The 21,608-nt window shown below is 39.2% G+C and overlaps 1 protein-coding gene across 2 annotated transcripts in view; it reads left to right on the forward strand.

Moving 5' to 3' along the window:
• The window catches only part of Grb14 (growth factor receptor bound protein 14), a 112,276-nt gene extending 92,893 nt beyond the window's left edge, over positions 1 to 19,383 (forward strand). For both annotated transcript variants that reach the window (XM_038337031.2, XM_038337032.2), the window contains 6 exons: positions 7,479 to 7,559; positions 13,723 to 13,839; positions 13,935 to 14,007; positions 14,148 to 14,235; positions 16,225 to 16,318; positions 17,683 to 19,383. In XM_038337031.2, the coding sequence (XP_038192959.1) occupies positions 7,479 to 7,559; positions 13,723 to 13,839; positions 13,935 to 14,007; positions 14,148 to 14,235; positions 16,225 to 16,318; positions 17,683 to 17,829 (600 nt within the window). In that variant the 3' untranslated portion in view covers positions 17,830 to 19,383. The remainder of the gene's footprint in view (positions 1 to 7,478; positions 7,560 to 13,722; positions 13,840 to 13,934; positions 14,008 to 14,147; positions 14,236 to 16,224; positions 16,319 to 17,682) is intronic.
• The last annotated feature ends 2,225 nt before the right edge of the window (positions 19,384 to 21,608 follow it).

The raw sequence follows: 21,608 nt of genomic DNA on the forward strand, positions 1-21,608 counted from the left end.
GCCTATCTGCCCCTCCATGGGACAGGCAAATGTTGAGGTGACCCATGCCCTACCCCTCGGCCAGAGTTAAATGCTTTCTAAAGACCCCCAACAGCACCGAGGCACTGCCAGGATCAGGGACAATACATCTTTGAAGAAAACTGTCTTATTAGTAGGTAGCCGGCTTTTCAATGCTGATAAATAAAAGGTGGCCAAGCAGCATGTTCCTTGTGAAAGTGTTGGCTTGAGGTTACTATCTGTTCTCTGAAATGAATGTGTCTAGGAATTAAGCTCCTCTACTTTTCTTTGTGAAGTTATTGTTGGCTTGGAGTTAAATTTCATTAGGTCCCATTAATGTCAATCAAACTTTAAATTAAAAAATTTTTTTTTTAGAAGTTGAGAAATAATTGGATAAAGGAGTCAGCATGGAGGAGTTTAAATGAGAATGGGTTTATATTCATGTTAAAATCAAAATCTTGAGAACAGTAATTCTCCTCTTTGACATTTTTTCCTAATTACCAAATATATTCGCTTTGTGGGAATTACTTTAGGGAAATAGTTTAGTAAAAAGAAGCTGTTATGGATTTCATCCTGTGGCTAAGATCTGGTTCCTTGATTCTGTTTTCTATTTAGTCTCCATATTGGTCATGACCCCCCACCCTCTCGTTTTTCTATTACTTCAGGAAACAATTTAATGTATGTGATCGTCAAGGCAGAGGTTTCTCAGTATTGTGCTGGCAGTCAAGTGTGTCATCAGCCCACACTTGTCCCATGGAGGCAACACAAGGCACAGGGAGCTGGCCTAGGCAGGCTGAGGGAGTGAAAGTAGGTGACCCAGGCTGGTCTGCAGGAGATCTGCAGCTAGCTTTTAAGAAAGACTCCAAGCCAGGGAGGGAGACCCAAGCTACACTCTGGCCTTAGGACGTTGAAACCTGGTTAAGGCTTTCCAAGCCGAAGAGGTAGGTGCCCTGTGTCTGGTGGTTGGACTGCTCCCAGTGTTGATCATTCCTCAAAGTGGAACAGACAAGCAATGATGATCTTCACCTGGAGTTAATGATGTATTTTGCTTCTCAAAGCTGATGCTCTTACATTCCATGCCTGACTACATCTTCTTATCTAGAGTCTTTCTGCTGCACAGCATTGCTGGCTCAGACGCCGCAAGAGCTGCTTGCCGGTGATGATTGTTGTGTCAAAGGCTGGTGCTGGGATCAGGTGCTAGGACCTACCAGAGGTTTCTTAGAGGTCCATGCAATGGCAGTGTTTGAAGAGTGTACTGAAATAATTAAATCAGTAAAGTTGGCCATTTTGTTGTTTTGTTTTTCTTCAGTACAATGAAAAATTCAAGGGGAAAGCAACCAGATACATTTTATTTTTTTATTTATATATATATTTTTTTGGTTTTTCGAGACAGGGTTTCTCTGCAGCTTTTTTAGAGCCTGTCCTGGACCTAGCTCTTGTAGACCAGGCTGGCCTCGAACTCACAGAGATCCGCCTGCCTCTGCCTCCCGAGTTACATTTTAAATGAATTTTTTAAAATTTCATTTTACATTCCAATTACAGTTCTTCCCATTTCTTCTCTCATACTCCTTCATGTCCTCACCCACAACTCACCTCCCATCCACTCCTCCCAAAGGGTAAGGGCTCCCATGGGGAGTCAAGAAAGCCTGGTCCATTAAGTTGAGGGAGGACCAAGCCCCATCCCCCTGCATTAAGGCTTAGTATGGCATCTCACTTAGTATAGGGAATGGGCTCCAACAAGCTAGCTCATGCACCAGGGACAGATCCTGGTCCAACTTCTAGAGGCCCCTCAGATAGACCAAACTATACAACTGTCTCCCTCATGCAGACGGCCTAGTTTGGTCTCTCGGAGGCTCCACAGCTGCTGTTCTAGACTTCATGAGTTCCCACAAGCTTGGTTCAGCTGTCTCTGTAGATTTCTCCTTCATGATCTTGACCTCCCTTGCACATATATTCCCTCCTCCCTCTCTTCAACTGGATTCCCAGGACTCAGCCTGGTGCTTGGCTGTGTATCTCTGCCTCTGTTTCCATAAATTATGGGATGAAGGCTCTATAATGACAATTGGGGTATTCACCTAACTAATTACAAGGGACGGTCAATTCAGGTACCTTCTCCACTATTGCTAGGAGTCTTAGATGGGGTCATCCTTGTAGATTCCTAGGAATTTCCCTAACCCCGGGTTTCTCCCAAACTCCACAGTGGCTCTCTCCATCAAGATATCTCTTTCATTACTCTCCCATTCATTCCTCTCCTCCCAACTGAACCATCCCATTTTCTCATGTTCTCATGCCCCATCCCTTCTGCTTTACTGCCCCCTCCTCACCCCCAGTTTATCCAGGAGATCTTATCTAATTCCCCTTCCCAGGGGGATCCATGCTTCCCTCTCAGGGTCCTCCTTGTTATTATTACCTAGCTTCTCTGGAGCTGTTGGTTGTGGTCTGGTTATCCTTTGCTTTACATCTAGTATCCACTTATGAGTGAGGACATACCTTCTTTGTCTTTCTGAGTCTGGGTTATCTCACTCAGGATGCTTTTTTCCATTTGGTTGCAAATTTCATGATGTCATTATTTTTTACAGTTAAGTAGTGTGCCATTGTATAAATGTACCACATTTTCTTCATCCATTTTTCTGTTGAGGGGCATCTAAGTTGTTTCCAGGTTCTAGCTATTATGGATAATGTTGCCATGAACATAGCTGAGCAAGTGTCTTCATGGTATGATTGAGCATCCTTTGGGTATATAAGCCCAAGAGTGGTATCACTGGATCTTGAGGTAGACTGATTTCAAGTTGTCTGAGAAACCGTCATACTGATTTCCAGTGACTGTACAAGTTAGCACTCCCAGCAGCAGCAGAGGAGTGTTCCCCTTACTCCACATCTTCTCCAACATAAGCCGTCCTCCAGACTCTTATGCAGACATCTCCAGAGTGAGTTTGCTCACAGCAGTTTGTATGCTTGTTTCTCGAATATATGATCCCTGCTTACTTTCCCATAGTAGCGTTCTAGTTAATTCTCCATGATACTGTTTTCCTGAAAGTAAAGGCACTACCATTATTTACCTTTGGAAAATTGAAACTCTTTGTTGGAAATCTAATTCATTCCCCCATTTCTTTGATGCACGAAGTCAAAAATAAATACTGTAAGAATACTTAAAGAAAAAGTGGCCTGGGAGATACTCCACCTGATGAAGTGATTTTTTTTTAAGTGGGAGGACCTGAGTCACTAGAGTTATGGGATTCCCAGAACCCATGTGAAAGGAAGGCTGGCTTGAGGGCAGGCATTTGTAAGCTCGGGGCTTGCTGGTCAGCCCTGCCTACTTGGCAAGTTCTTGGATAGAATGCGGGTCTTTTCTAAAAAAAAAAAAAAAAAAAAAAAAAAAAAAAAAAAAAAGCAGGAGAAGGAGGAGGAGAAGGAGGAGGATGTAAGTGAACTGAGGAATTACAACTAAGGTTGATCCCTGGACTAGCACACACACACACACACACACACACACACACACACACACACACACCAGGACCGGGTAGGGGACAGACATAGGCACACATTCACATGCAGACAAATATTTATGGAAAGATAACATGTATGTTATCCACATAGAACCCAATTTATAATTTACTTAATCGACAAAGCAAAACTCACCCAGCATAGGGACTGAATTTCTCACTGATGCTTAGGACATAAGGTCTTAAAAAATAACATTGTCCCCAAAGGATACCACACTTTCTAAGTCAGCGTTATCACTAGACAGTGTACCAACCACTCAAAATGCTTATATTACACTTTGGCACCAAGGAGAAATGTGAATTTTAGAGCTTTCCCTTGAACTACACTAAAAGCTTTGTGGACATGAAAACACTTCCTTTTTAAATGTATCCTTTAAAGACTCTGAAGTTAATAGTTCACCATTTGGTTGCCTACATGATTAAAGAAAATGTTATTCATCTGTTCACCCTAGAGCCCTCCTTGTTTTCTTTCTCTTTTTTTAAGTTTTTTAATTGATTTTTCTGAGCTACATATTTCTCTCTTCTCCCCTCCCTTCCTCTTCCCTCCCCTTCAGCCATCTCCCATGATCCCCACACTCCAAATTTATTCAGGAGATCTTGTCTTTTTCTACTTCCCATGTAAATTAGATACATATGTATCTCTTAGGATCCTCATTGTTGTCTAGGTTCTTTGGGATTGTAATTTGTAGGCTGGTTTTCTTTGCTTTGTGTTTAAAAACCACTAATGTGTAAGCATATATGATAATTGTCTTTCTGGGCCTGAGTTACCTCACTCAATATGATGTTTTCTAGCTCCATCCATTTGTCTGCGAATTTCAAGATGTCATTATTTTTTCTGCTGTGTAGTACTCCATTGTGTAAATGTACCACATCTTCTTTATCCATTCTTCGGTTGAGGGGCATTTAGGTCGTTTCTGGGTTCTGGCTATGTCAAACAATGCTGCTATAAATGTAGTTGAGCACATGTCTTTGTGGTATGATTGAGTATCCTTTGGGTATATACCCAAAAGTGGTATTGCTAGGTCTTGAGGAAGGTTGTTTCTTAATTTTCTGAGAAATCACCATATTGATATCCAAAGCAGTTGTACCAATTTGTACTCCCACCAGCAATGGAGGAATGTTCTCTTTCCCCCACATCCTCTCCATCATAAGTTGTCATCTGTGTTTTAGATCTTGGCCATTCTTACCAGAGTAAGGAATCTCAGAGTTTTTTTGATTTGCATTTCTCTGATGATTAAGGATGTTGAGCATTTCCTTAAGTGCTTTTTAGCCATTTTAGATTTCTCCATTGAGAATTCTCTGTATAAGTCTGTACTCTATTTTTTTATTGTATTACTTGTTCTTTTGATGACCAATTTCTTGAGTTCTTGTATATTTTGGAGATCAAACCTCTTTCTGATGTGGGGTTGGTAAAGATCTTTTCCCATTCTACAGGCTGCCATTTTGTCTTGGTGACCATGTCCTTTGCTTTACAGAAGCTTTTCAGTTTTAGGAGGTCTCATTTAATTGTTTCTCTCAATGTCTGTGCTACTGGGGTTATATTTAGGAAGTAATCTCCTGTGCCAATGTGTTCAAGTGTACCTCCCACTTTCTCTTCTATGAGGTTCAGTATGGTTGGCTTTATGTTGAGGTCTTTGATCCATTGGGACTTGAGTTTTGTGCATGGTAGATAGATATGGATCTATTTTCATTCTTCTACATGTTGATATTAGTTATGCCAGCACCGTTTGTTAAATATACGTTTTTCCATTTTGTATTTTTTTGCTTCTTTGTCAAAAATCACATATTTGCAGGTGTGTAGATTAATATCTGAGTCTTCAATTTGGTTCCATTGGTTCTTCTCTCTGTTTTTATGCCAATACCAGGCTGTTTTCAGTACTGTAACTCTGTGGCAGAGTTTGAAGTCAGGGATTGTGATATCTCCAGAAGTTTCTTTATTGTACAAGATTGTTTTGGCTATGCTGGGTTTTATGCCCTTCCATATGAAGTTGAGCACTGTTCTTTTGAGGTCTGTGAAGAATTTTGCTGGGATTTTGATGGGCATTGCATTAAATCTGTAGATTGCTTTTGGTAAGATTACCATTTTTACTATGTTAATTCTACCTATCCAAGAGCATGGGAGATCTTTTCATTTTCTGGTGTCTTCTTTGATTTCTTTCTTCAAAGATTTAAAGTTCTTATCATACAGGTCTTTCACTTGTTTGGCTAGAGTTACTGAGATATTTTATGCTGTTTGTGGCTATTGTGAAGGGTAATGTTTCTTTGATTTCTTTCTCAGTCCATTTATCACCTATGTAAAGGAGGGCTACTGACTTTTTTCAGTTAATCTTGTATCCTGCTACATTACTGAAAGTGTTTATGAGTTATAGATGTTCCTTGGTAGAAGTTTGGGGGATATATAAACTATCATATCATCAGCAAACAGTGAGAGTTTGTTCCAGTTTGTATCCCCTTGATCTCCTTTTGGTGTCTTATTGCTCTAGCTAGGACCTCAAGAACTATATTGAATAGATATGGAGAGAGTGGACAACCTTGTCTTGTTCCTTATTTCAGTGGAGTTGCTGGGAGTTTCTCTCTATTTAGCTTGATGTTGGCTGTTGGTTTGCTGTATATTGCCTTTATTGTGTTTAGGTATGTTCCTTGTATCCCTGCTCTCTCCAAGACTTTTTATCATAAAGGGATATTGTATTTTGTCGAAGGCTTTTCAGCATCTAATGAGATGATCATGTGGTTTTTATATTTCCAAGAACACATCAGAAAAATCATTCACCATGGCTTCTTCTCAGAGATGCAGCAATGGTTCAACATATGAAAATTGTTCATTGGGCCCTCCTTGTTACCTAGCCATTCTGGGTCTGTGTATTTTAGCTTGATTATCTTTTAGTTAACAGCTAATATCCACTTATAGTAAGCACATAACAACTGTGTCATTCTGGGTTTGTATTACCTTACTCTGGATGATTTTTTTCTAATTCCATCCATTTGCCTGAAAATTTGATGATGTCATTTTTTTAACAGCTGAGTAACACTCCACTGTGCAAATGTACCATGTTTTCTTCATCCATTCTCCATTTAAGGGGGCATTTGGGTTGTTTCCAGTTTCTGACTGTTATGAACAAAGCCACTTTGAACTTACCTGAGCATGTGTCCCTGTGGTAGGATGAAGTGTCCAATGGGTATATGCCCAAGAGTGTCATAGCTGGGTCTTGAGGTAGATCGATTCCCAATTTTCTGACGAACCACCATAGTAATTTCCATAGTGGCTGAACAAGTTTACATCCTCACCAGCAATGGAAGAGTGAACCCCAAGGAAGAAGGAGAGAAAGAATTGTGGGAACCAGAGGGGTGGAGGATATTTGGAGAACATAGCCTGAAGAATTAGGGCTCACGGGGCACACAGAGACTGAAGTGACAATCACAGAGCCTGCCTGGGTCTGTGCTAGGTCCCATACACATATGTTATGGTTGTTGTCTTGGTATTTTGGGGCGACTCCTGACAGTACCAGTGAGGGTGTCTCTACTGTTTTTTCTGCTCTTAAGACTTTTTTCCTCCTGTTTGGTTGCCTTATTCAGTCTTAGTATGAGTGTTTAGGCCTGATCTTACTGTAACTTGTTAAGTATGTTCAGTTGTTATCTCTGGAAGGCTCTCTCTCTCTCTCTCTCTCTCTCTCTCTCTCTCTCTCTCTCTCTCCTCCCTCCCCCCTCCCCTCTCTCATCTCCTCTCCTCCCCTCCTCCCTATCCCCCCCTCTCTGAGGGGGAATGGAAATGGAGTGGATCTGGGGAGAGGGGAGGTGGTGGGGAACTGGGAGGAATGGTGGGATGGAAAATTGCATTCAGGATGTATTGTATGAGAGGAGAACACATAAAAATTGCAAAAAATAAAAAGAAAGTGTATTGATAATGTATAGCTATGAATGTGTTGACAGTCAGTCAGTTGATATCCTGAGAGCATGTTTTCTTGTGTGTCTGTTCTGCAGTATGGCATGCAGCTGTACCAGAATTACATGCACCCATACCAAGGTAGAAGTGGCTGCAGTTCTCAGAGCATACCACCCATGGTAAGGACCAAGGTTTCAAATCTTGACTTCCTAATTATATCATCTAGTACTTTATTACACTAAACGTATAATGTTTACATTTTTGACTTTTGGTCTCAAATAAAGTAATTCTCTTGCAACATTTTCATGTAATGTTACAAAGTTTATATATGTGTGTGTGTGTGTGTGTGTGTGTATGAGTGTGTGTGTGTGTGTGTGTATGTGTGTGTTCAGTCTCTGTAATAAAAAACACAGAACATATAAGAAGCATTCGATGAAAGCCAATAATTTTATTGTTAAAGTAAAAACAATGGAAAGGATTACGTGAGGCTGTCAGGGTCACTATGACATCTGTAGATAAGATCATAATAAGATAATTTATAGAATATTTTTCTTGGCTTTGTGGATTATTCCTCAATAACCATTGATTTGAGTTGTAGATTTATTGATGTTTTTCAATATTAATTTAGTATTGTTATAGCCTAATAACATACCGTTATTTAAAAATTTGAAGGTACATTATGAATACTCAAGCTCGTCTTCATCCTGATATTTTAATAATAATATTTTTTTATGTTCTAGGCTATTAAAAATTCATCTGCTTTCCAGGAAACCACAAAACTGGAATTGAGTCGAGATCTAGGTCATGCATGACATTTGCACAAGACAGCTTCCCCAGCTTCACCTTGATGTTCATTCGTAGACACACGTCTCGTACTTTCTCAGAACTTAATTTTAATCTCCTATCCATTAACACAAAACATTTATTTCTGAACGTAAAGTTTCTGCTCTGTTCTTTTTGAGGTACTCCTTGGTATTTGAGTGCATTCAAAATTCAGGTGTATGTGCCCGCGTTACAAATTAGTTAATGCGCGTTTCTGAAATCTGCGTCTCCACTGAGGTTAACATACATTCTTCATGGCTGTGACCAAGGAAGGTCCGTGTGTCTCGTTGCTCAGCTAGCAGATGCAATGCCCTGCTCTAGGAATCAGGCATGAAATGATGCTGGGTACGGAGTCTGATAGAACTGCAGAGAAAAGGCCCTCCAATTTTGTAGTTATGTTCCTTTAAGTGGTTGAAAAATAACTTTTCATTTTTGAAACATACCCTTATAAGCCTTAAAATAAGGAACTAAGGATGATAATGAATCTTATAAAAGCAATCTATTTAAGGTGGGTGTTTTTATACTTTGCCAGCTTACTTTTATCTTTCAATCCCTCGCATACAAAACACATTGAATTTTATTATCTTAATCTTCTAAATCTCTCCAAATTTCTTTTAGAGTCTGAAGCTATTACGATGAATTTGGTAACAGCATCTAAGCATTTGAAAGCAATTATTGTTTAATAGCCTTTTAATCATAGGAAAATATTATAATCAAACTCCTTTCCATGCCCATCTCTGTCATTAGCATCCAAACATGGGGTCACTCTTACCTTTAGAAACTGTTTAATATGGAAAATGCTGGCAGTCAAGGTGTGTGTGTGTGTGTGTGTGTGTGTGTGTGTGAGAGAGAGAGAGAGAGAGAGAGAGAGAGAGAGAGAGAGAGAGAGAGAGAGAGAGTGATTTTAGTTATAGTGTGACTTGATCACTATGTATAGGAAGACAAACTCCATTGTAACTCTTGTTGGGTCTGGGAACTGAAGAGGAGAAGCAGTTCAAGTGTGTGTATGGGAGAGACCGGTCCTTGGGGTGGGGGTGATGACTGGAAAGGACAGTGTTTATGACTTTTATCTCTGTCGTTCATAATTATGTGATAGAGACTTGGAGGCAGTGGGAGACATTTTGCTTATCCTGATGTCTGTGCAAGGATCCCATTTTTCTAGGTTATTATGGAAGAATTAGAGGCTTAATAGAAACCACACCCTGTCACCTACCTTAGCTGCTTCTCATTCAGGGACGACTTAATAGACTGTCACCTATAAAAGACAGGATACCCAGTTTCACACTTAAAGGCATATTCTATAATTTTTTTGACATATACACTTTGAGAAGAGAAATGATGAGAGCAGTTCATACACCATACTGGCCACCATAACTGCATACAGCTACCCCTCATTGACTTTGAGATGAGAATCAGCTGCAGTCATTTTAAGAGGCTGTGTACACCTGATTTTTCACAGGGCAAAGTAAGGATTCTTGTGAAAGAAGGGCCTGTTGATAGGGTCCTAGCTGGAACGGGGAGACAGGGGAAATCGACCAGAGTTCCCTCTGTTCTCCACTTTTGACCTAACCTATATATTCTAAACTCAAGTTCTTTCCTGTGCCTCCTATTTGTGTCAGTAAAAGAACCGTAGACAAGACACAGCATGGCAGTTACCCCTTTTACCAGAAACTGTCTACATGACTTTGGCTAGTCTCTGGTTTCTTACTGTGCAAAGATAAAGGGATTATGGAATAGTGTTTGAGGACAATGTGTCTCTACTGTCCTGTGGCTCTGTAGGGATGAGATGAGGTGACAATATAGGAGAAATTCTGTGCCCTTTTTTGTAATGAGGGGCTGTGGATTTATTCAGCTCCTTCGAATGGGATGGTGTGCCTTGTAGCTAAACTCATAAAGAGACACGTTGTGCCAAGGGCACTACTAGTGGGTGGATCAGATTTCAGCATGGGTTGGAAAACCCAACCTAGTCCCAGGCCCTTTCTTGTTTGGAAAGAAGGCAAGGCTGTTACAATCATGGACTGTTTCTTGGGGAATGTCTCCTCCATCTCCTAAGAAGAATGGGGGAGAAAAGGAGGCATATAATTGAGAAATTCAACCAGTTCTGAACGTTATCAGCATTGCTTTCCTATGTGAAGAAAATCGAGCTGAAAATGACCTTTCCAGGCTGTCAGACTCAGCTTCGTTTCTATTTCTTTGTCCACTAAAGGTAAACTATTAATTTTTTATCCACCACCTGCCATTCAGTAGAAAACATTTGCTGTATTACGGTTTTCCCACAGTGTAGTTACCATAGCGAATAAAAATGTTCTTTGCTTGTCGTGCAATCTCCTTACATTTGCCAGGTAATTATGAACATGGGATCTTACTTTACATCCTTGTCTGCCATTTGCGGGGAAGAAAAAAAAGAAGAAGAAGAAGAAGAAAAACACAGAGCAACTGATTGTGCTTATGTGTCTTTCCTAACGTCATTTTTATGTTATCAGGCACTTGAGAGTGCAGAACCATCATGGCATGTGGAGGTAGAGATATTATAGGGATCAAGCTATCATTAGGATCGAGGCCAGTTACTCTGTGTTGGGGCAGGTGGATGATTTTCAATAAGGTCGGCAAAGCAAAGGCATATCCGACTGGTCCACAGCCCGGCACAGAAGATCACGGGGTGAGAAGGGCAAACTAAAGTGTGACAGCAAATAGAGATTACAGAGACAGCATCTGCCGGAAAGAGCAGCCGTCAGTAATAAAAACTCCCCGCAACAGACAGGGGATTGCATGCGGGTCTCAGGAAGAGAGGTGAGCCGTAATCAGGCTGCAACTTCTCTCATGTTTTGAAGAGAAAATAGCAGATTCTAATAAGTAGGGGCCTGTGATGCAGTGATAAAGGAGCCCTAAATTCTTCCTTGTGATAAAATTTTGTGTGAAGTCCACATGTGACCAGGGATTGTTGAGTGAATTCTCGGGGAGGTAAGAAATGGCTTTCTCCGAAGGTTCCCACATGGGGCATGGCTTGACTTCACTACCTCACTACACTCTGGGTTCATTCTTTTAATAATTAGTGGAGATTAATAATAAGTGTCTTTCTTTCATGCTGCTTTCTTTGGGAAAGTCTTATGTTATTTCCCTGGCGTATGAAAACAGCAAGACTCTTAGAGACTTTGAAAATTCTGTTTTCTGAATTCTTGACTTTGTGGGGTGATAAACTTTTTAAGAGATTTATTGCCAAATAACACCCTAAAGGAAACTAGGTCCAGGCATTGGTTGTTTTATTTTCAGAGAATTGAAAACAAAAGAATAAGCATCATAACAAAAAAACAACCAAATAAAAAAAATGATGGCCTTCTTGCTTATTTAAGGCAGTCTTCATTTTGTGACATTGTCTGTGTGGTTCAGGTTCATGTTTGTAGTTTCCATTTTTTTCATGGGCCTCCCCAAAAGAGGGAGATAGATGATGCATTGAACACAGACATTTGAATATTATGGAAATGGTCTGAATTATTATCCCACAAAATTTTGCTTCCTAAATTAGAGTTGGTGCTAGAAATTTTCAAAATAGATGTTCAAGTTTGTTCCTCCATAAAACACGAGTACTTTTATTCAGCAACTATGATACATTTTAGAATTATAACAAACAATGAAAAAAAGCAAGTTTCTTAGGATATTCAAATTCTGACATGGTATTCTTTGGGTTTTGGGGACTATAAATCACTATTCCCTAGAATTCTTAGAAACTTTAAAATTGTGTCTATTTCAAGGGTACTTTTATATAATCTCTGTACTACTATATTTGGAAAACTAAGTTCATTTTTAAAGAATATGTACATCAAAAATTAATAATAAAAACAAAACATGAATACTAATTCTATGTAAATATTTGCCAACTTAAAGTATACCTTTTGTAGATATGTGTTTTATAAAGAGTGAGTCCAGTCTGGAGAGATAGCTCAGGAGCTAAGAGCACTGATTGCTGGACCTGGGTTTGATTCTCAGCACCCACATGGATAAATCTTCTATAACTCCAGTTCTGTGGAATTCAGTCTCCTCTTTTGGCTTCCCTGGGCACTACATGTGTAGACATATATGAAGAAAAAACACACAAAATAAAAGGCTATTTCGTAAGTAGTTGAATTTGACATTTAATGCCAATTGACAAAAATCTTAGAAGGATGAACTAATGGATCATTTTTTAATTTTTTATTGTATTTTTTTATTAAAAATTTCTGCCTCCTCCCTGCCTCCCATTTACCTCCCCCTCCCTCCTCAACTTCCCCTCCCTCTCCTGTCTGAAGAGCAGTAAGGGTTCCTTGCCCTGTGGGAAGTCCAAGGTCCTCCCCCCTCCATCCAGGTCTAGGAAGGTGAGCATCCAAACCGGCTAGCCCCCCCCCCCCCAAGCCAGTATATGTAGTAGGATCAAAATCCAGTGCCATTGTCCTTGGCTTCTCAGCAGCCCTCAATGTCCGCCGTGTTCAGGGAGTCAAGTTTTATCGCGTGATTTTTCAGTCCCAGTCCAGCTGGCCTTGGTGAGCTCTGATTAGATCAGCCCCACCATCTCGGTGGGTGGGTGCACCCCTCGTGGTCCTGACTTCCTTGCTCATGATCTAATGGATCATTTTAACATAAGAGTTTTGCCTCACTCAATAGGTATTTTGCCATCTTCCTGGAAAGATGAAGAGCCAGCTTTATTTCAAAGTTTTTCTAAATCCATCCATTCAGCATTTATTTAGTTATCTTGACAATTAACCATGTAGCTCACTGGACTGATGAATGTCAGACCACCATCGTACCTTTATACACAGTTTAACTTTTTAATTTCTGATTAACCACATCAGAATCCTGTAGGAGGTACAGTCTAGAGAAAGCATTGGAAAACCAAGAATTGTTAAATACGCAGGTCTTTTTTTTTTCTTCAAAGGAAGGAAAAGACTGATGCATGGAAGACTGGAGTGGTTGTTGATCATTTGCTATCCTGTGGAGCAAGGCTTCCGGAATCCCCCAACATCCTGAACATTGTTTAGGCCCTCATCCTGAGCTTAGTCTCTCAGTGAATAGAACCCATCCTTATGAAGAAGATCCCATGAACTCTACATCATCTACTACTGGATTCCATCCTTATGCTTGTTAAATCCCTCCTCCCTAGGCCCTTACCCTGAGCACTGTCTCTCAGTCAATAGAACGGATGCTCATCGTAAAGTTCACAGGTGCTTTGATACTTTGCAAGGGAGTTCCTATGTAGCTATGCCTAAAGCTTTGTTGAGATAATTGTCACATGGAAACCTCTCTTCAAAGAATTGCTGTGCTTCAATGAGTAAGGGAAATAAACTGTGAGGTCAGACTCTGGAAGTTTTGACCCAGCGCCTGCTAAAGCCACGTGGAATCTGCACCTGGCATGGATCATTTCGCTGCTGACCGTGACACTTGCAGGGTCCCTGACCGAGATGACACATATGGGCAGAAAAACACTGAAGGTTAGTTTAAGGTACATATTGATAGCTCAAAAGTTTTTGTTCTATTGTTTCAATCTTTCAGAGAAGTATATCGGAGAACTCCTTAGTAGCAATGGACTTCTCCGGTCAGAAGAGCAGAGTCATAGACAACCCCACGGAAGCGCTTTCCGTTGCTGTTGAGGAAGGGCTCGCTTGGAGGGTACTGCTCGCTTCATTGTTGTCAAATGTTTATGATTTGAGTCATTTTAGAAGATTAGAAATTGAGATTTTATTTTCGTTCCTTTTTATGCTCAGAAGAAAGGATGTTTACGCCTGGGCAATCACGGCAGCCCCACCGCCCCCTCGCAGAGCTCGGCTGTGAACATGGGTATGTCTCCTCTCGGTGTTTGTCAACCAGTGGGTGGGAAACTGGATGCATGCTCCTTCAGATTCAGTCACATGGGGCAGGACGGGCAGTGCGTGTAATGAGATCATGGTCATTTCAGACAAACCGTTGTCTTCCTTCAGCTATCCATCGGTCACAGCCTTGGTTTCATCACGGAATTTCTCGAGATGAAGCTCAGCAACTGATTATCCGGCAGGGGCCCGTGGATGGGTAAGTTTAATAATTGCAGTTTGAGTGATAATGTTTGGATTTTTTTCCCTTTCTGAATAATGATAACTTGGCACATACTAAGAAAATTTAATTTTAACTCATCACAAATGAGAGGCTCTTTTGTTCTATAAGTATGGTTGTCACTCTGTTATGGCAGTGTTTAATGTTTGTGTGTAAATAACCGGCAGGATACTTTATCCTTGACCAATTAGCACTAATATCCATTTTGTGTGAATGTTTCATCTCTTATACTAGTAGATGAATGGTGGCATCTAAATCTCTTGAGGTGTCAACATTTTGTTTTGTAAATATAATTGATATAATCTAAAATATATCTTCTAGCATGATGTTTTCATAAATTAGGTTTCTTGGATATGTTGCAAAATACATTAATTAATTTTTTTTCTTGTATATTTTGAATTCTTTCCCCATTTTTTGTTCTTTTTATGTCTTTATTGCCATTTCTCTAAAATAGTATGTGCCTATAAAATTGCTTTTTGGCGATAACCCTTATTATTTTTATATGAGTATAAAAGGAGAAGATAAATGAATTATCCAACATTTATAATAAGGATTTCATGTTTCACTTAGTATAATTTTAGCCATATTTCTTTCTCAAATGCACAGCAAATTGGAAGGTGGGGTTTGTGTTTGAACAGGAAAGGAAGCAGCATCCATTTAAGCAATTGGTGATGGATCTTTTATCTGCAAAAGTCAGCTCAGGATATTGACAATATTTAGTTTTTTGATACTGGCATTTAGATAAAGATGCACAGATGAACATCTCACTAGATTCTAAGAAGAGATATGATTGTGTTTCTATATGTCCTAGCATAGTCCCTGGGGTTATAAGTGTGATGAGCTGCAGAATTATACAGAGAAGAGACCAAGAAAAAAAAAATGGTACACACTTACTTAAGTATTCTAGAAGATTAAAATTCCATTAATTTTTGAATCCAGTATTTGTAAATTAAGTGATATAATTGAATAAAGAATAATATTGAATATGTTTCTTTAACCTTTTTTTCCTTTTTCTATTTTGAAAGATGAGGTTCTACTGAGTACACCACTAGGTGGTAGTGCTGATCTTCTTGGGGAAGAGAATTAAAGCTGACTTTACCACTGAAATGCCCTCTGCCCAGTCCCCCAGTGATGTAATTTCTGAGTCTCACACAGTACACAGGACATGGATGCTTTCCTCAGACATTGGCTGCCGCTTGGCCCGGGCACAGTGAGATTAGTATTGGAGTCAGCATAGGGACATTTACACAGGGTGCCTCCCAACAATTAATACAAAACTAGATTTGCACAGCGCTGCCAGTAAATAGAAATCCCTGCCTGGTAGTCTTTTTTTCCTTGGGCCATTAGGCCACATCTTGCCTGTCTAGCCTGACATTATAAAGGTTTAATGCTGGCCTCTTCAAGGTTAAAGTGCAAGTTGTTTGGTGTTTCTTTTACTTAAAACATCTTTACCTAAACATTTCGCAAACAATTCCGAGATTAATTTGTTAGAATATATTCATTACTTAGTACTTGTGTCTGTGCTAGTAGAAACAGGAGGGCGCACTGAAGGAGAAGGGTAAAAAAAAAAACTATTTGATTCCAAATAATTACCTCCTTTCAGGGGCCTGTCAGGACCTGTCAGTTAAAATAGCAATGTCCATTCTTTGTGATGGATAACTGTGTGGGAGTACCTAGTTTCTCAGTGAGAATAAGACATCAGAGTAGTTAACGAAGCCACTTTAGCATTATATTGGCAGTCATGATCACACAACCTGCCAAAGGGTTGTGTATCTACCCTACTATATCCCATTAGTATAATGACAGCTTAGCACTCTTCATTTTTTCAAGTTGCATGGTCTTCCTCATTGGTCACCCAGTAAGGGAGGCCTCCATTTATACGTATGCTTCCCTGCATTTGAACATGATGTATGTCTATGAAATCTGAGTGTGAAGAAAGACACAGTGAAATGCTTTCTCTCTCTTTAGAGTTTTCTTGGTACGGGACAGTCAGAGTAACCCCAGAACTTTTGTACTGTCAATGAGTCATGGACAAAAGATAAAACACTTTCAAATCATACCCGTAAGTAACTGTAGTCATGGTTGCATATCCTGCAATACATTGGAGATGCACAGATGCATGTATTGGAGATGTTCTTAATGCGTACGCTTTGGGAAACTTTGGTTGTCTTTTGTTCCTTTTAGCAAATATAATTTGTGAGCTTGTGCTTTGACTAGAGTTAAGTTTGGCAGAAATGGTTTTATGAGCCTGAATTAATATAAGAAATACAGGAATTGTAAAAATTAAATTTCCCTCTTTTTCCACAAAATGTGATTTAGCAATACTGTGTAGCCCTCATGCCACCCATTGTTAAAGGCCACTAAAAAGCCCTTCTTCTGAAGGTCACTAACAGATTATTTTACAAAGCAGTGCTTGAAAGCTCCCTGCCTCCTTCCTTCTTTCAAGTATATATACTTTTTTTTTGATGTTAACTTCTTTTTAACCATGACGAAATCAAAGGTGGATATACAAATTATTCTTAGAACATTAAGAAAAACCTTTGTTATTGTCTGCTTTGGTGTTCCTCTTTTGTTGCTGATGCATGTACATACGTGTGCATGTGTGTGATGTGCACACTGGGAGCCCACAGAGCAGCAGAGATGTGATCCATCCTCAGGAAGGTATTTCGTAAGGTTGCCAGAATGCTGGTGGTTCCCCCTGCGTCTCCTCTTTCTGGATTTTTCCAGTAGTTGCCTAAAGTGTCCTCCCTGCTTCTTTGATTATTTTTTATTATGTGATCAGCAACCCCAGCAAATATGAAGAGATTTGTGCCCCAAAGCATGACTAAAAACCAGTCCACAAATCAAATCATAATCCCAGAGATCCTAGACAACAGTAAGGACCCTAAGAGAGACATACATAGATCTAATCTACATGGGAAGTAGAAAAAGACAAGATCTCCTGAGTAAATTGGGAGCATGGGGACCTTGGGAGAGGGTTGAAGGGGAGGGGGGAGGCAAGGCGGGGAGCAGAGAAAAATGTAGAGCTCAATAAAAATCAATTTAAAAACTGCAAAAACTCTAAATGAAACAGATGTTTTATGCTCAGTAAAGACTACAGAATCCTCACTGCTGATAGGCAATTGTTGTGCTATCCTAAATATGCTGAGCACTGGGGGAATTAGGAGAGAAAGAAGTAGACTGCTTAATCAAAGAATAGATAACTCCTTTTAAATGCAAGAAATATTACCAGGCAGAGTGGCCATGGGGCTGTCTTCGTTGTCCTTAGTTTTATAGACTTGTTGATTTAGGCTTGTGAAAACATAGTGTGCAGAGAACGATATTTGCAGTTCTGGGCGGTTTATCCCCTCTTTTGTTTTGTTTTAAAATATTTGCTTGTTTTCTCATTGCTGTTCCTTTCACTGGCTGTTGCTTGTCCTATTGAAGGTGGAAGATGATGGTGAGATGTTCCATACCTTGGATGATGGCCACACAAGATTCACAGATCTCATCCAGCTGGTGGAGTTCTACCAGCTCAACAGGGGAGTTCTTCCTTGCAAGTTGAAACATTACTGTACTAGGATGGCCCTTTAGTCAAACTGTATGTGACTCATAAAAAACAATGGAAGACAAAGGGTACAAAGAAGAATGTTTAAGGAGAAAAATAAACCATGGTGAAAAAAAAATTGAGTTACAAGAATGGTCATGCATTGAAACTTAGTGAAGACTTGGATTGGTATTATACTCATTACTTAAAATTTGTTAGTTAAAATTAAACCTTAGTTAAAAAAAAATACTTGCTTGTGTTCTTTTGTGATTATACATTTCTATAGTATTTCGTTAAGCTTGTAACTTTAAAGAATGAATTGTCTTTGTTTACTTTTGTACCTTCAGAATTCTCACCATGAAATATGAGAGAGCAATGGGGGTGGTATACAGACTTGGAGACCCACACTTCCACCGAGCACTGATGATACAAAGACACAACAGGCATGCGCTCAAGGTCTGACTGTGTCGTGAAGTGAGACCCTGTCTTAAAGACCAAGGCTTTGGATGTAGCCACATAGTTCTGTCATTGCTTGAAGTCCTCGGTGTGATCCTCAGCACAGCCAAAAGTGAAAACCAAACACTGATTTAGGATGTTTCTTTGCACACTGTATTTCAGCTATGCTACCTTAAACATATTAATAATATAATAAAAGCTTGAGTTATCAATTAAATGAAGCTACCTATAACTAGGCTTATATAGTTATAAACTATTTTAATGTACATATACTCCTGAGTTTAAAATAGCCAAAGCAGGGAAAAACCCAGTTCATATTGTTAAGTGGGCTAAATTATTTTTTGGAAAATTGATTTTTGTGATAAATCATAATGTTATAAAATCACTAGTTACACAGTCTCTTCCAGTAATGGACCCCTAGTTGTAGATTATTAAATTTTATAAATTAATTATTCATTCATTCATTCATTCATTTATTTTTTGGTAGAGAGATTTATCTTTAAAAAAATAATCAAAACATAGGAAAGGTTAGCATAATTAACATGTGCTTCAAGACTTATAATCTACGATTTTGTGCCTGGTTACCACAATATTTCACATTCATCTCATGTTCTGATTTGCACCATACTCTAGAACCTTTTACTAATAGGTCAGTTTCCCAACAGAGCAGGTGAAATTCAAGCTTTCAAATTGAAAGATCCAAACAGTTAAACCTGTTTTCTTCTCTTTGTGTGTTTTCCTTTTAGCTCCTCACAGTGGTAGCTAATCAAGTTGCAAACTTCCTCATCATTGGAGACCTTCCAGAAAGAAGCCAATAACTCCTCCTCCCCCACTTTTCTCTGCCCTTCCTCCTTTGGCTCCTCCTCTTTTCTTTCTTTCTGTTTCTATGACTCTTTTTTTTTCCTTTTGGGGGATGATAATAGTTGTTCTTAAAAAAGGACTAGAAACAAAACACCAGCAAACACTGATATATCTTTTTTGTTTTGAAAATGACCTTTGTAAGAACCTCGTGGGAAAGTGAAAGATTTCTTTAAAAATATTTCAGAAGTGTATACTTTATCTTAGATAACAGTGATGTATTTTGGTAACAGAGCATGGTAAATATTCCCAAGATGTTAATAAAATCAGTCATCACTGAGATGTAATTATTGTTCAACTTACTTTAACGTTGCAAGCTTAACTCCTGAAGTACTGAAACATAGGCCATTTGTCTGTTGTAAAATCCTGGAATGGTCTCTCTGAAGGCTTAAAGACACAGGGTCTTCATTGTATTAGTCCCTCTTCATCTTCCAGAACAGGTCTGAGTAGATCTGATTTATTTCCAATTCATAAAACACACTTTGTGTTTTGAGTTAGAATACATTTTATCATTTTTACACAGTCCAGATAGATCATATCATAAACTAGGCTGCTCACATAAATCCTAATCCTAATCAATTGTCCCATTTGTTTTTGTCTCTGTTATTTATGTCTTTGACTGTATTCATAATCTAGAGTTATTATAAGTCAAAGAAAATTATTGAGGGAGGCTTGGTGAAGGGAAGTCATTAGTTTTTTTTTCCTTTTGAAAATGTGCATGTACAAATTTAATGTAATGTTAAGTCTGGTGATGTCAGACTCTTTCAATTGCTAGAGAATTTCAATGTATTCCCTAGAAAATATGAATTACCTTTAGATTATTTTCCACTTCGATTTAACTCTGTTCACTCAGTTTGCACAGTTTTGGATAAGGGTGAGGAAGAATCAGTTGCTTTCTTCTCTGTCTGTTAACATGTTGCAGTGTGTTCCACTCTCTTAGAGAGGAAGGGATGGGGTACAAACACCTGTTCTCTGTTCTTTTTCTTCCCCTGGTACTTAAGAATAAGAGTATTATCATGAATTTTTTTTTTTTTTTTTTTTTGGTTTTTCGAGACAGGGTTTCTCTGTAGCTTTGGAGCCTGTCCTGGAACTAGCTCTTGTAGACCAGGCTGGTCTTGAACTCACAGAGATCCACCTGCCTCTGCCTCCTGAGTGCTGGGATTAAAGGCGTGCGCCACCATCACCCGGCTATCATGAAATATTTAAATATTCAAGAAAACAAGATTAAAAAGTGTTATGAGTGTTTTGATTAAAATTAATTGCTTGTTTGTGCTAGAGCATAGGCATTGTCCAATTGAGGAGACTAGATAGGTGTTTGGATTTAGTGTTCTTTCAGAGGGTTTACCATTAGTTAATCAAAATCCTCTAAGGCCTCTGACTTTTGAACAATGATAATTACAGACATTTTAGTTGTATGTTTAGTCCTCAGGTTATAGAGTCTGTGAGGAAGAGGGATTGCCATCAGCAAAGTTACAGAGCAGTTTCCAGAGCTGGCCTCACTATTAAGAAAGATGTTCTCTCCATTGCCAGACATTTGTAAGCCCCAAGGTGCTCTGGATGCACCCTGTGGCTGGCAGAAGCTAATGGACGTCTGTCATGGAAGGTGTTGAAACATGTACAATTGTACAATGTGCATAAATAGACTTTGAGCTAATTGTGTAAATACATACTTCTGTATTCTTCTGCATCTAGATGACCTCATTGCACACTCTGATGAGCAGTTTATTTATTTATTTATTTATTTATTTATTCATTTATTTATTTCTGTGTCTACTTCTGTTTTTCATGCAATTTTTTTGGGTGTCTGTCATGTGTTCTCTGGAAGCTCAGTAGGTGACTCAGAGTTCTACTTATACCCCCAGAAGGGCAGAATAATCTTCTTTGAATGCATGGGCTCTTCTAACATTTGTTGAACATTCTTCGACAGCCCCATGCCTGCTCTGGGATGTAACATCTTTGCCAATCTTGGCTCTTGCTTTGCCCATCTGTGATGTTTAGGAAGGCACATAGCTAGGGTACACATAGTAAAGTCTCCCACTGAATGTTCCTTGGGTTATAACTTTGATATTTGCATAAAAGAAAGGCCAAACTGTTGCTCTTGACTGAGGATGTTAAAAATGATCACCTTAAAAAACATTGCAGAAGTTTCTCAAGTATGTTTCTCTCCAGTATCAGTGCACATTTGTGTAGTTGTAGTGCCATGTGATCAGTTCTTCATCTTGCCAGTTGCCTTACTAAGTTTAAAAAATTCCCAGCTTTCAAATTCAACCTCACTCAATACATAGGCAGTTAAGATGACATTTTGTGTTTTATATTATGTGGCTTTGAATTCCAAACCATTTCCTGTAAGTACATAGCTCTAGCCAAATAAGGTTTTTCAACTCCATAGAGTACTCCACCACAGCCACCTTCACTACCATCTGTATCTTCACCATCACCTCTTAAATTGCCTTGACTCTTAATTAAAATCACTCATGCCAGACAGTGGTGATGGACACCTTAAATCCTAGCA

This window comes from Arvicola amphibius, chromosome 7, assembly GCF_903992535.2.
Source record: "Arvicola amphibius chromosome 7, mArvAmp1.2, whole genome shotgun sequence".
Lineage (NCBI taxonomy): Eukaryota > Metazoa > Chordata > Mammalia > Rodentia > Cricetidae > Arvicola > Arvicola amphibius.